Source organism: Gymnoscopelus braueri, assembly GCF_963280865.1.
Source record: "Gymnoscopelus braueri genome assembly, chromosome: 19".
In the NCBI taxonomy this organism is placed as follows: domain Eukaryota; kingdom Metazoa; phylum Chordata; class Actinopteri; order Myctophiformes; family Myctophidae; genus Gymnoscopelus; species Gymnoscopelus braueri.
In genome coordinates this window covers 7,464,080-7,477,541 of record NC_137621.1, presented here as the reverse complement: position 1 = coordinate 7,477,541, position 13,462 = coordinate 7,464,080, and the positions used below count along the sequence as shown (strand labels likewise).

The window sequence follows — 13,462 nt, the reverse complement described above, 5'->3', positions numbered from 1 at the left end:
AATCAGAACAGGGACGGATCTAAGTAACACCAATGAAGAACAAGGACTCTAAACCAAGTCCAATGAAGCAACTCACAAGTGGCTATGACAAGCAGGTCAAAGGTTATGGCAAAAGAAACAGCTCTGGTATGGAGGACTCCTTTCACACCGTTTCACTAATCACAGACCGGGAAGGCCAAACAAAGATTTTGAATCAAAGAAATATCGTTACCTGTAGCAGTAACAGCGTAGCAAAATCATGATTATGCTATTAGCAGTCATAATAGCAGCAGTTGTAGTAGCATTAAAGGTTGTAACAAATGGCGTAGCAAGCCATAGTAAAAGAACTATATCTGTTTAAAGCAGGGCCAGCCTAGACAGCCATTGTTGCATCCAGGAGATGTGAGGGCAACTGCTTGAAAAGCTACAGAATCAGGCTGATTATTTTTATAATTTATTTCAACCTAATACTGTAATCAGAGCGTCATTACAGAACACCACCCCTAACTGAGGAAAATACGCTAGCAAAGACATGCAATCGGACAGGCGTTACGACATCACAGAGAATACAGATATCGTTATATTGTCGGAATACACCAGTGATATTACATACAGCCTCCATGCAAGACTATCAGAGTCAGTGTCCGTCCGATATTGTCCTGGTGTTATTCCAGAACTGTCAAAAGTATTGTCAATTGACCGGGCCGATCGACCATTGTGTGCCTTGTTGTATATCTTCATGGCAACTGGCAAAAAGGACTGACTTAGTCTATTTAACGTCCTCCTGGGTTTAATGAATCTATCATTAGTCCTCCTGCTTAACTGCCCCACAATCTCCCTGTGGAGGGGGTGTGAGTGGTTTGCCATGATAACATCCAGCTTCCTCACTACACACGCTTCCGCCACCTTCTCCACCTCATCCAAAGTAGCTCCAATGATGGAGTCAGCCTTCCTGACCAGCCTCAGCAGGTTGCTTGTGTTCCCGGGATTAATAATGTCGGGGACCGGTGGTACAGGTACCGGTAGTCAGCAAGTGACAGCACAGTGCCCAGGGGAGCAACTACAGTATGTTGGTCACTAGCACTTCTGACTGATATACCTGCAGTCTCCTGTGCTGCGGTCTACCTGTAAGATAGTCTGTAATCCATGCCATCATACAGTGGCGCTAAATAGCTCATTTCATATTTTAGGCCTAAAGGCATTGCCTATTTTTCCTCAGATTTCTTACAGTGGTAGAAAACGCACCCCCAACATCCACCTTGTGACAGGTTCACACTGCGCGATTTTTGCGCTGATTACGCTGTCGCCGACCTATTTTGGCCCTCCTGTCTGTCTGTCTCTCTCAACAGATGGATATCAATCCATATAGAATCTATAATGGAATAAAGGTCTATCTATATACTGTAATAGATAGACCTATAATATAGGTCTATCTATCTATCTAGATAGAAGAGATAAATTCAGGTGTCATATTGGTGTCTCACTTGATTATGTTGATAAAACCTTGTGCGTTTTTGTGAACAGACGTCGGTGAAGCGAAAGGAATATAGTAGAATAGAATAGAAATACTTTATTGACCCCTGAGGGAAATTGCAATTGCCCTCATCAAGTAGAACGAACATGAAAGACAATAAGCAATACAAATTAAAATGAATTGGAATAAAACAAAATGTATTGGGTCACATCCTGGTGAAATCTTGCAGTGTGTCATCCCTTGTCGGCAATCAATCATATAATGTGAAAACGACAAAATAATTACGACAGCCAATTTGAAGAAAGAGAGTTGTAAAGTGTGAAAATCATAAGGATCTGATGACTACCGGGCAACTTTAAAAGTACAGTGTGTACCTGCCAATAGGAAATTGAAGCCGACTGAGAGCTTTCTGTTGCTATGGCTTAATGTGGATATTGCTTGGCCCCCTGTATTGCTGCTTGCAGCTATATTTAGTAGTATTATTAATAATGTTATTGTGAATATTGCTTGGCCCCCTGTATTGCTGCTTGCCGCTATATTCATTATTACCATTAATTAATTTATTGTCATTAAATATTATTGTTGCTATCTATTCATTTCATGACCTCAGTGGACGAAGCATTGCCAATGTAGCCCTGGTGAGGTAGTGTCATGACACACAAACATTATTTTGATAGGACTGGATTGCTCATGTATGTTAAGCCCTGCCTCTGCCACAGATGGTGTTGTGAAACATTACGTAGTGCGCTATGTTGACACAGGGGATGGCATAGCACTGTCTATAAAACGTAGCAACTGGACAAAGGAGTGGTCAGACAGAGGAGGGCAGTCATGAGGGCTTCTCTAGACATACACCTGCTTTCATACCTGTACTTGACCTTGATATTGTTCTCTTCATATTCTGCTTTGTCTTCCTCACCTTCCTCTTCTTGTGAGTTACAGGTACAGTTTAATCTCAGCAGAATGTATAAGGCTGGAGACATTGTTCTGGGTGGCTTGTTTCCCATTTACTACCAGCCTGTCTACCATGAGTCGTCTTTCACCTCCGAGCCACAGTACCCCACTTGTAAAGGGTGAGTATCACACATACAATAGAAAGCATGAGAACAGGGAACTTGTTTAGATATGTAGGACCACATAGGATTAGTTGATGTGTATTTATACAAAGATAAATATTTAAAGTTACAGTAATATTTTGTGTGTTAGTTTTCTCATTCAAGGGTTCACATGGTCCCAGACCATGGCTTTTGCCATTACTGAGATCAACAGAAACCCCAGTCTTCTACCCAACGTGACTCTGGGATATAGTCTCTATGACAGCTGTTACCCATTTGGAGCTGTCCCTGCAGCATTGAAATTGGTCAGTGGGAGAGAGAAGGTGTTTCAACTGAATGAGAGCTGTGCTGGGTCCCCTCCAATGCTGGGAATGTTGTGTGGATCAGGTTCTATTCACATCTCTAGAATATTAGGTTTGTACAGAGTGCCCATGGTAAGTTATCTACTTGAACCCACCTTTATCATCACCAATTTTATATATGTTCAATTTATGTTATTTGATTATTTACCACAATAAAATATCATCACTGTAGGACAGAAAACTTGTATTTCCATTGTTCATCTTTTTATGTGTGTTTTCTTTTCAAATGCCCTAATGTATTTTGTCCAATGCGATTCGACAGTTTGTGAGCTTGCAGATAATCTTTTATTTTATTTTATTATAACTGAATTGAACACAACTATTTTCCATTTGCTGAAAAGTAATGGATTCGTACAGAAAAGGTTTCCACCCAACACCGATATGGCAAAATTGTATTATTTACAAATTGATTTGATTATTTTCTAATCTAAAATTGAATAAGCAATGTACAGTATATAGTATTTTTCTACAGGAGTTGAAATACCTATTTATTGTAGGCATGTGAGCAGAGTGGTGTGGGCAGGTTTTCAACAGGTCTATGTTAGAGGTTTGATTCTTTGCCTAGACCTTGGAATTGGAGTCAAGGCCCAGAGTCGGGCCAGACTCGTGGTCAGATATAATATGTGTGTTTTATTGAATTTTTATTGAACGTTTTTTTTGTTATTTTTTTTAGGAATGGGTTCGTAAGTAAGCTATTTGGTTTGATATATAGAATGTTGTATTTATTATATTGTAATATTTGAGACTAGGTCAATTGTTATCGCCAGTGTTTGCAGCAAGACACAAAACAGCTTTTTTCTTTTTTTTTTTCTTCTCTTTTTCTCTCCCCGTTCTGCTCTGCTCACATGTTCTGCTTGTAGGGAACTGCTCACTCACTCCCAATGTTCTGCCATAATCTGACGTCTCACTGTACTCCTTCTTCAGACTCTGTGTACTCCTTGCATTGGTGTGTCGCCCAGGTTGCACCTAAACCCTAACCTTTCACTTCACAAAAACTATGCCTAAACCTAACCTTATCCCTAACCCTAACCTCACAAACACTATGCCTAACCCTAACCTCACAAACACTATGCCTAACCCTAACCTCACAAACACTATGCCTAACCTTATAAATGTTGCCTAAAAACCACGTTGACCTTGACGAAGCACCGGGAAAATAGAGAGTCCGACTCCATCTCTACCCCTAGCACTTCACTCTCCCTGACAACTTCTCTCGATTGATTCTATAGCGACCAAGATTGGGCTACTATGCACACATATCTTGGTCACAGTAAAAAGTTTCATGTTTTGTTTCTTAGATTATTTTTTTTCTTTACACAGATGCTAGGTTTATGGTTTACCTGGGATCCTAGTTTCCTGAGGCACTACAACACTGTCTCTCTGCATTCTATGTTGTGATTATTTACCTTGCTTATTGTAAGTCACTCTGGATAAGAGCATCTGCTAAATGCCTTGTAAATTAGGGACGTTTCTCAAAACAGTGGTATATTATAGAACAGATGTTTTGTGTCTCTGGCAGATCAGTTATATTGACACCTGCTCCTGTCTGAGTGAGAGAAACCAGTTCCCGTCATTCTTTAGAACAATCCCAAGTGATGCCTTCCAGGTGACATTTTCACAAAATATGTTGTTATCAAGTAATTCATGTTCCAGTTCCACACACTAGAGAAATACCTCCCTCTAGACACTAGGTAATACTGATTACACTCATTACTGTCTAGTGAGTGTAATCAATATTACATATTAACAGATGTGGGTAGTAATGAGTTATACATATATAAATTGTACTTGTAAGATATGTTTTAGTTCAGTATATTTTGTGAAGGAAATAAAATGCTTATATTACTTTACATTTTTGCCCAATGTAAAGGTGTTAAAGTAAAGATTTGCTAACAATTTATATACATTTTTCACAATTGTTACTAGCAGCAATAATATTTCTCTTTGGCTATTTTTAAGTAATACGTCTGTGTAAATTAAGCATGCACATCTTACCCTGTTATTATGCATTTGTATAACCGAAAAATAGGTGAAATTAAAAGAATAGTGTTGTTAGTAATAATAGTCCATAATTGTTATTGCTGCAGGAACAATTAATCACATTTGATCAGTATGTATGGGCTGTAGTGATATGTGGAATTCTGGGTAACAAAATAGTCATTCTGTGTAATGCCAGTATTTAAATAATAATAATAATACACTAAAATACAATAACTTTGTTCTGTTGACTAAGATGGACAAAAACAAATCACAAAGGTGGAGTTTTTTTTCCAGGTTTTGTCAGTGTAAGGGAGGACAAACAAAAAAAAACCTTCAACAACGTGTGTGTTGTACTAGTGACACATCAAATATGTGGTGTTCAAAATAGAAAAAAAACATAAGTTATACAATTTCTGACAGTCTAAGCATTGATATACAACCTTGTGATTGTGAAAAAAGGGCATCATATTTGATTTAATTTAAACACACTGAATGACATTTTATGTGGTACATTTACATGAATGACAATAAAATAGAATTGCTGGCTTCATAAATATTATTAGGGAATAGGTGACACTCCAATAAACATACAAATAACTCATTTAGGGAATTGTAATTGCTGTTTAAATGTTTTGATACCTAGAAAACATTATACATCTTTTACCCATATACCTTTTACATACCTTTTTTAATTAAATGCACATTAAGTTTATTTAATTCTCCCAGAGAGACTGCAGAGATTTGTGTACTGTTTTATGTGTTATATTATATAGTGGATATAGGATGTAGTTGAATATTAGAATTTGCACATGGCTATGTTATAGTTTATTTCTATTGCACAAGCACATATAATTAAAGTTCTGATTATTTCAAAAATACAAATCAGATTTTTTAAAATAAATCAGTAGTATCTTTATTAGAAACGTTTGTACTTTGATGACTATATTTACTTGCAATTGCATATTTAATATTGTAAGGTAACAATACCTTTACTTGAGCACAGTTATTGACTACTCTACCCACCTCTACATATCACTCTATTCACTTGTGAGCATTACTGCTGGAGCTGAAGGTCTTTGTATCAAAAGATAATGATTAAACCTTTTCATTGTGGAATCTGTGTAGCCTAAGCACTTATCACCAGTGGTAAAAAAGTAACTACATACATTTACTCAAATGCTGTACTTAAATATAACGTTGATGTACTTTTAATTTTTTTGAGAATGTTTTGTTTTAATATGTTTTACTTACACCACTAACATTATATGTTTTAATCCACCACAACTATTTGACATCTTTAGTTACTTTAAAGATTTAGTTTAGATTATCATATAACATGCATTAAGCACTTAAGCTCTATTGTATACATCATCTAATTGAAAATAGCCAATCTACAAACTCAGATTGCATCTAATCGAGACTTGTGAGCTCGTAGATCTGCTATTTTCAAAAGGTTTGTCAAATTTCGAAGAATGTTAACCACTTTAAGTCAATATTGATTCTAATGCGCCTTTTACTTGTGACAGTGTTTTTATTTTGTGGTATTGCTGCATTTACTTAAGTAAAAAAGTATGAGTACTTCTTCCACCACTGCTTATCACTCCAATCAGGTGAGAGCTGTCATCCAGATTCTGAGACGGTTTAGATGGACCTGGATAGGATTGCTGTTTGTTGATAGTGAAAATGCCAAAAAACTTGTCCAGTCCTTCCAGTCTGAGCTGGCCCAGTCTGGTGTGGGTTGTTTGGCCTATGTGGAGGCTTTGTCATATGACCTAAAGGAGAGTGACCCAGCTGACCTTCAGAGGACTGTCACTGTGATGAAGAAATCCACAGCTCGTGTGGTCGTTGCATTTGTAAATGGGTACCATATGTTTAAGCTCATGGATGAGGTTGGTGTCATGGTTCATGTTCATTTTGGGAGATATTGAAGTGAAGAATATATAAAAAATAGAAATGTAATGCAATTAAATTACTTTCTTAGGCTCATGAATTTAAATGCTTTTGTATTTAATTTTGTATAGAGTATTTTTACTTTTTCTTTGATCACAGTACTATATATATATATATATATATATATATACATACACGCATACACATTTGACAGGTGGTAAAACAGAATGTGACAGGTCTGCAATGGATAGCCTCTTGGCACTGGGCAGCCATGGTTAAGATAATGCCTCCTCACTACATGCCGTACCTGAGAGGCACCCTGGGTTTTGCCATACGTCGTGGAGAGATACCAGGTCTCAATGACTATTTGTTAAATATACATCCTGACTACAGACAAGAAAATAACATGGTATGTGCTGTAGTATTTAAGCTGCAACTTTTGCTTTTTAACCACTTCACAATCCACTTCACAATCACAAAGTTCTCTTCATTTTCACACAAAGCCATACAGGATCACATGCTGCTTGCCATGCTGTGGTTCTAGGTCTTGCGATCCTGTAGCTACAAAATAACTTCTACACAAGAAAGCAGATGGTAACCCTTCTGTCCGTACAGTGGTTCTCCCTGAATGTTTGTGGAGATGACTGATTAATCCTGTTGTGCCTCGATTTCCTCAATGCACAACAGGTGCGCAGCCACACCCAGCTCTTGGTCTTTTATCTTGTGCAAAGTATGTACTGTATGAATTGATCTTTAGTCTTGATGGTGTTTCGTCAGGTGAGGCAGTTTTGGGAGCACACTTTTCAGTGCAATTTTGCACCCCTTCCGTCAGAGTGGGTGGATGCTGGTGGACGGGTGTGTACTGGACAAGAGGACCTAGGAACAGTACCTGCCCTTTCGGCGACTGTTTTTGCCGATCCAAGAATCATCTATAATGTGTACAAGGCTGTGTATACTCTGGCCCATGCCCTCCATGACATGTTGCAATGTGTGCCAGGAAGAGGGCCTTTCATTGGGCAGAGCTGTGCCAGTTTGCAGACAATACAGCCATGGCAGGTGGGATATTCATTCATAGTTTACCTGTTAATGTTCCTAGTTGGATTCAAATTTAGAATAATAAAGAATGTGTAAATATGACATTGGTAAAAAGAATAGGAAAATGGCATTCTGTATTAGGATTATAGTCTATGGGCCCTATTTTTGGCGGTGCCTTACCCGCACCCGCTGCCCGCTACCCATGAATTACGCACAAGGGAGCGGGCACTGTCCTTAAACGATATCTTGCGGCCACTATACCGCTATTCAATATGCCGACTTCGTTATTTGCGCCTGGCGGTGTGCCCATGTTGGTGTTCTTTCCCTAAAATGTCCATCTTGCCCAAACACGTTTGGGAAAGAGCATAATGGATTCTAAAACCACCCGCTGTGCCAAATTTGTTTGGTAGAGTGAGCGCCTGCAATGGACATGACGGTGCTGGGCACACAACAGCACAACATTCAGAGGTCTCCTTCTCTCCTAATTCTCCATGTATATATGTAATTCTCTCCTAATTCTCCATGTATATATGTAAAATGTTCCTATAATCAGCAGAAGTGAGTATCAATTCCTTGTGTCAATTGTGTTTATATAAGATGCTAGTCTATCCTCTCAAAATACGGGTCGCGACCCAAAGTGGGGTCACGGGAAGGTGCTGTTGGGGTCGCGCGTTGGAATTCATTTCTTTTTTGTAAACAAAGAAAGCGGTGGACAAACGGAGAGACAGGGGATTTGTGACCAACGTAAGGGACGTCACCTCACGCCTTGATTCATGCAACTGACAAACCCCCAAAACTATAATACCTTATGTATAAATTGGCTTACGGGAGGACCGGCCGCTCATGTCACTGACTCAGCCATAACCATAAGTTCAGTCCGAAAACTCACAAATACATTGAGACCAATAATAAATAGCTTGAGAATATTTAATTTTTTAAATGTAAATACAAGTGTGAATATTATATTTGATCTTGATGTTCAGGCTCTGCTTATACATTACTCCCTGCCCAGCAGATTAGCAGACAGCCATTTAAGAGAAGGGAGGTATACTGTATACATCTACAAGCTCATAACATGTTGCATTCTGATGAGATGTGAGCTTGTATTTCAGCTATTTTCGCCATGAGATTTTGACTTACCCATGGCTGTGCCTTGGACACAAAATGTTTGAAAACATCTGGTCCCTGTTAGGACTTTGCACACAGTGCCCCGTGATGTGATTTTTATTATTGTTTTGTCCGTTTTTTTTAATATCTGAAAAAATTAAATAAAATAAAACATACAGGAATCAAACTGGGTTGAAAAAACTAAAAACACCACACACCAGTGGAGGGGCCTTATCTTGTTAGAATATGTATTGTATGCAGTAGTATCTTGCTCTTCATAACTTTGCTCATCACCATTTCTAGCTTATGTATTACATGGAAAAGGTCAACTTCACCACATCATTTGGTGATGAAGTATCATTTGATGAGAATGGTGATGCTTATCCAATCTATGATGTCATAAACTGGGCGTTGCTCCCTGATGGAAGCACAAAGTCTCAGGATGTAGGTGTGTTCAAGAAGTCAGCCTCCGTGGGTGAACAAATCATCCTTGATGAAGACAGAATCTTCTGGAACTTTGAATCCACAAAGGTAACTTTTAATTTCTACAAGAGCTAATGTTGAACTGATGTAAACTCAATTAATTATCTCTGCTAGGCCACCAGACCACCGGGCGGGGGGTTATGTTTTCACCTCTGTCCTTGTGCGTGTCTGTCTGTTTGAGTGTGTGCAGCTAATCTTGGAAACTACTGAACCGATCTTTGTCAAACTTAGCACACATACTCCCAGTATTTTTCAAATAACCCTCTTGGTGGCGCTATAACATGCCACTTCATTTTGGCTTATAACTTTTGAGCTGTAGGTCGTACAGTCAAATGTTGGAAATCTTGGATCATGCCGCAACTGCCCATATAGGCCCTTCCTCTTCGCCTTGCCTACTTGTTAACTAGTTAGTACGAACTCTGTTTTATTGTTGTATTGTTTTATTGGATCTTGTTTAGTCGATACACTTATTTGTTTTAGCTCTTGCTCATTTGTTTTCGCTATTTGTCTCATCTGTTTAAGAAAGTAGGTAGCTGATATATTGCACTTTTACCTTAGCGCTAGGTATACTCTTGGTAGCTTGTTCTTGCAGAAAATGCACTTAAGACTTCTCGTGATTAGTAGTTTTGTTCCCTACCTATGTTGAATGCACTTATTGTAAGTCGCTTTGGATAAAAGCGTCTGCTAAATGACTGTAATGTAATTTCTGCCCAACTCGATTTTCCAACATTTTTTATTTTCTTTAAAGCACACTTTTTGCTACTACTAGGAGGTTTAATTTTTTTGTCACATCATTTCTGGAGTCATGTAATAAAGATCAATCTATCAGATTATTACATCCCGACTGAATATGATTGCTTTTACAAAAACATTTGAGATGAAAAAAAGAATAAGGACCCAAAACAGATTTGCTCAAATGTCACTGATTGTTAAAGAAACAAGATTATTTAAGAATATTTGCATGTAATTGGCTTCAAAGATTATTGGGAGGAGCCTATTTCTTACCGAAATGCCATTTATCATGAACACTGGAATCATTGTGAAAGGCCTCTATAGAGCTTTTTCACTTTTGCCCATAAGGGATGTAATAATAACATAAAGTTGCACCATATGTTATAGAAATGCTACTCTGTTGCTTTCCTCTGTAGCCTCCTCGGTCAGTGTGCAGTGAGAGTTGTTCCCCTGGAACCCGTCTGGCCAGAAGGAAAGGGGAACCTGTCTGCTGCTTTGACTGCATTGCTTGTTCTGAGGGAGAGATCAGCAATGAGACTGGTAGGTCCAGTGGTGTAAATGGCGTTGCACGCTTGGGAACGGCGTTCCCATAGCAACCGTTGCGGGGGAACGGTGTGAACACGTGTGGGAACGCTCTTCAGAGTGTCCAACTTTTTTTCTTTTTTTTTTAAATAATCGCTTATGAGGTTTAGCACTGTTTTCCTAAATCGTCCATAAGTCTATATATTAATATTTTGATTAATGTATTTATTTTTGATAATAAATCAGTAAAATCAGGCAAAAATGAGAATTAAATAACATAACCCTAACCTAACCCTAACCCTAAAAATGATAATTGATAATATATATATATATATATATATATATATATATATATATATATATATATATATTAAAACAATTAAATAAGCCCCCCCTGCAACGTTTCCTTTTTGCCACACATATACACTTCATGGAGTACATTTTATTCCCCTTTTATTTTCCGTTTTTTATTACTTTAATTCGGTTAATTTGGTACAAAAAAATTTACAAAAAAAATATATATATCCGCGTTTTTCGCGGTTATTCCCCTTTTATTTCGCGGTTTTTCGCGGTTATTCCCCTTTTATTTCCGTTTTTTATTACTTTAATTCGGTTAATTCGGTACAAAAAATGTACTCCATGAAGTGTATATGTGTGTACTCCATGAAGTGTATACATATATATATATTAAAACAATTGAATAAGCCCCCCCTGCAACGTTTCCTTTTTGCCACACATATACACTTCATGGAGTACATTTTTTTGTACCGAATTAACCGAATTAAAGTAATAAAAAACGGAAATAAAAGGGGAATAACCGCGAAAAATCGCGAAATAAAGGGGGAATAACCGTGAAAAAAGCGGAAGAAATCGCGCGTGCGTGCATGTGTGACCAGTAGGGTTCCCAAAGCGAATCCAGGCCATTTACACCACTGGGTAGATCTACATTATGTAGCTATGTACAGTAGGTCATCTTTAGGGCGATGATGTACTTGTCTGTCCATTTAACCTTGCCCTCCTTGTTAGACTCTACAGAGTGCGCCACTTGTCCAGAAGGCTTCTGGTCCAATCCCCAGCGTGACCACTGTATCCCTAAGGTCGTGGAGTTCCTCTCCTACCACGAGGCCCTGGGTATCACCTTGACAACCATTTCATTGCTAGGCACACTTATGTGTACCATTGTCCTGGTAATCTTCATCTATCATCGAGACACACCCATGGTACGCGCCAACAACTCAGAACTCAGCTTTCAACTTTTATTGTCACTGAAATTATGTTTCATGTGTTCACTTCTATTTATTGGCCGTCCCAGACTCTGGACTTGTCAGCTGAGGCATGCAGCATTTGGGATCAGCTTTGTGCTGTGTGTCTCGTGTATCCTGGTAAAGACTATGGTGGTGTTGGCTGTGTTCAAGGCCTCCACTCCTGGGGGTGCAGACATTATGAAGTTGTTTGGTGCAATGCAGCAGAGAGGAACAGTTCTGGTTCTTACTTTTATCCAGGCAATAATCTGCATAGCCTGGCTTGTGTCTGCCTCACCAACTCCTCATAAAAACACACAATACCACAGTGATAAGATAGTCTATGAGTGTGAAGTGGGATCAACAGTTGGTTTTGCGGTGTTACTAGGTTATATTGGTTTACTGGCACTCCTCAGCTTCATCCTAGCATTCATGGCAAGAAATCTACCAGACAACTTCAATGAAGCCAAGTTGATCACTTTCAGCATGTTGATCTTCTGTGCCGTGTGGATAGCCTTCATCCCAGCATATATCAGCTCTCCAGGCAAATATGCAAATGTAGTGGAGGTATTTGCTATTTTAGCATCTAGTTTTGGTCTATTGTTGGCATTGTTTGGTCCAAAGTGTTATACCATCCTGCTGAGACCTGAACTAAACACCAAGAAGTCCATCATGGGTCGAGGCTCCACCAAGACATAGCAGCAGTCAAGTAACATTAATTATTTCAAAAACTTTAAAACAACACAGAATCAAACTTGGTCCAGGAAAGAGAAATAAAAGTTGACGCTCTTGTTATAATTAAAAGTTCTCTATAATCTGTGTTTAAAGTGTAATAAAAGCATTTATGTACATTTGGTGTTTTTATTATCCCTCTATCAAATGCTATTAAGCAAAAAGTAAGTGTCGGGAGGCGAGCAGAGCCTGATAGGCAGCCAAAGCTCTACTCACTACAAATCCATCCAATCTGACAGACACATGTTCCACTCACAATTTAGGTGGCAATTCAATAACGTATTCCTTCATTAATCCAAAAAAAGGACCCTGAACCAGATCCAGTGAGGTCTCATGACTCTGTACGACAAACCGTTCAAAAGTTATGGCAAAAGATAGGAACTCTACAATATCAACCAATCAGAACAATGGGTGGATCTAAGTAACACCAATGAAGGACAGGTAATTTAAACCGAGTCCAATGAAGCTACTCACATGTGGCTATGACAAGCAGGTAAAGTTATGTCAAAGGATAGGAACTATCAAATATCGACCGATCAGAACGGGGCGGATCTAAGTAACGCCAATGAAGGACAAGGACTCTAAACCAAGTCCAAAGAAGAAACTCATATGTGGCTATGATAAGCAGGTCAAAGGTTATGGCAAAATAAACAGCTCTGGTATGGAGGACTAGTTTCACACCGTTTCACTAATCACCGACTGGGAAGGCCAAACAAAGATTTTGAATCAAAGAAATATCGTTACCTGTAGCAGTAACAGCATAGCAAAATCATGGTTATGCTATTAGCAGTCATAATAGCAGCAGTTGTAGTAGCATTAAAGGTTGTAACAAATGGCAGTAGCAAGCAATAGTAGAAGAACTATATCTGT

At 38.6% G+C, this 13,462-nt stretch overlaps 1 protein-coding gene across 1 annotated transcript; it reads left to right on the top strand.

The window, feature by feature from the left end:
• Positions 1-844: 844 nt before the first annotated feature.
• On the top strand, positions 845-12,559 carry LOC308074180 (extracellular calcium-sensing receptor-like; the record flags this gene model as incomplete). Its single annotated transcript, XM_080413512.1, has 5 exons — positions 845-995; positions 2,674-2,942; positions 4,390-4,476; positions 6,554-6,739; positions 11,726-12,559. The coding sequence occupies 5 exons, from the start codon at positions 845-847 to the stop codon at positions 12,557-12,559; spliced, it is 1,527 nt and encodes a 508-aa protein (XP_080269638.1).
• Between the last annotated feature and the right edge of the window lie 903 nt (positions 12,560-13,462).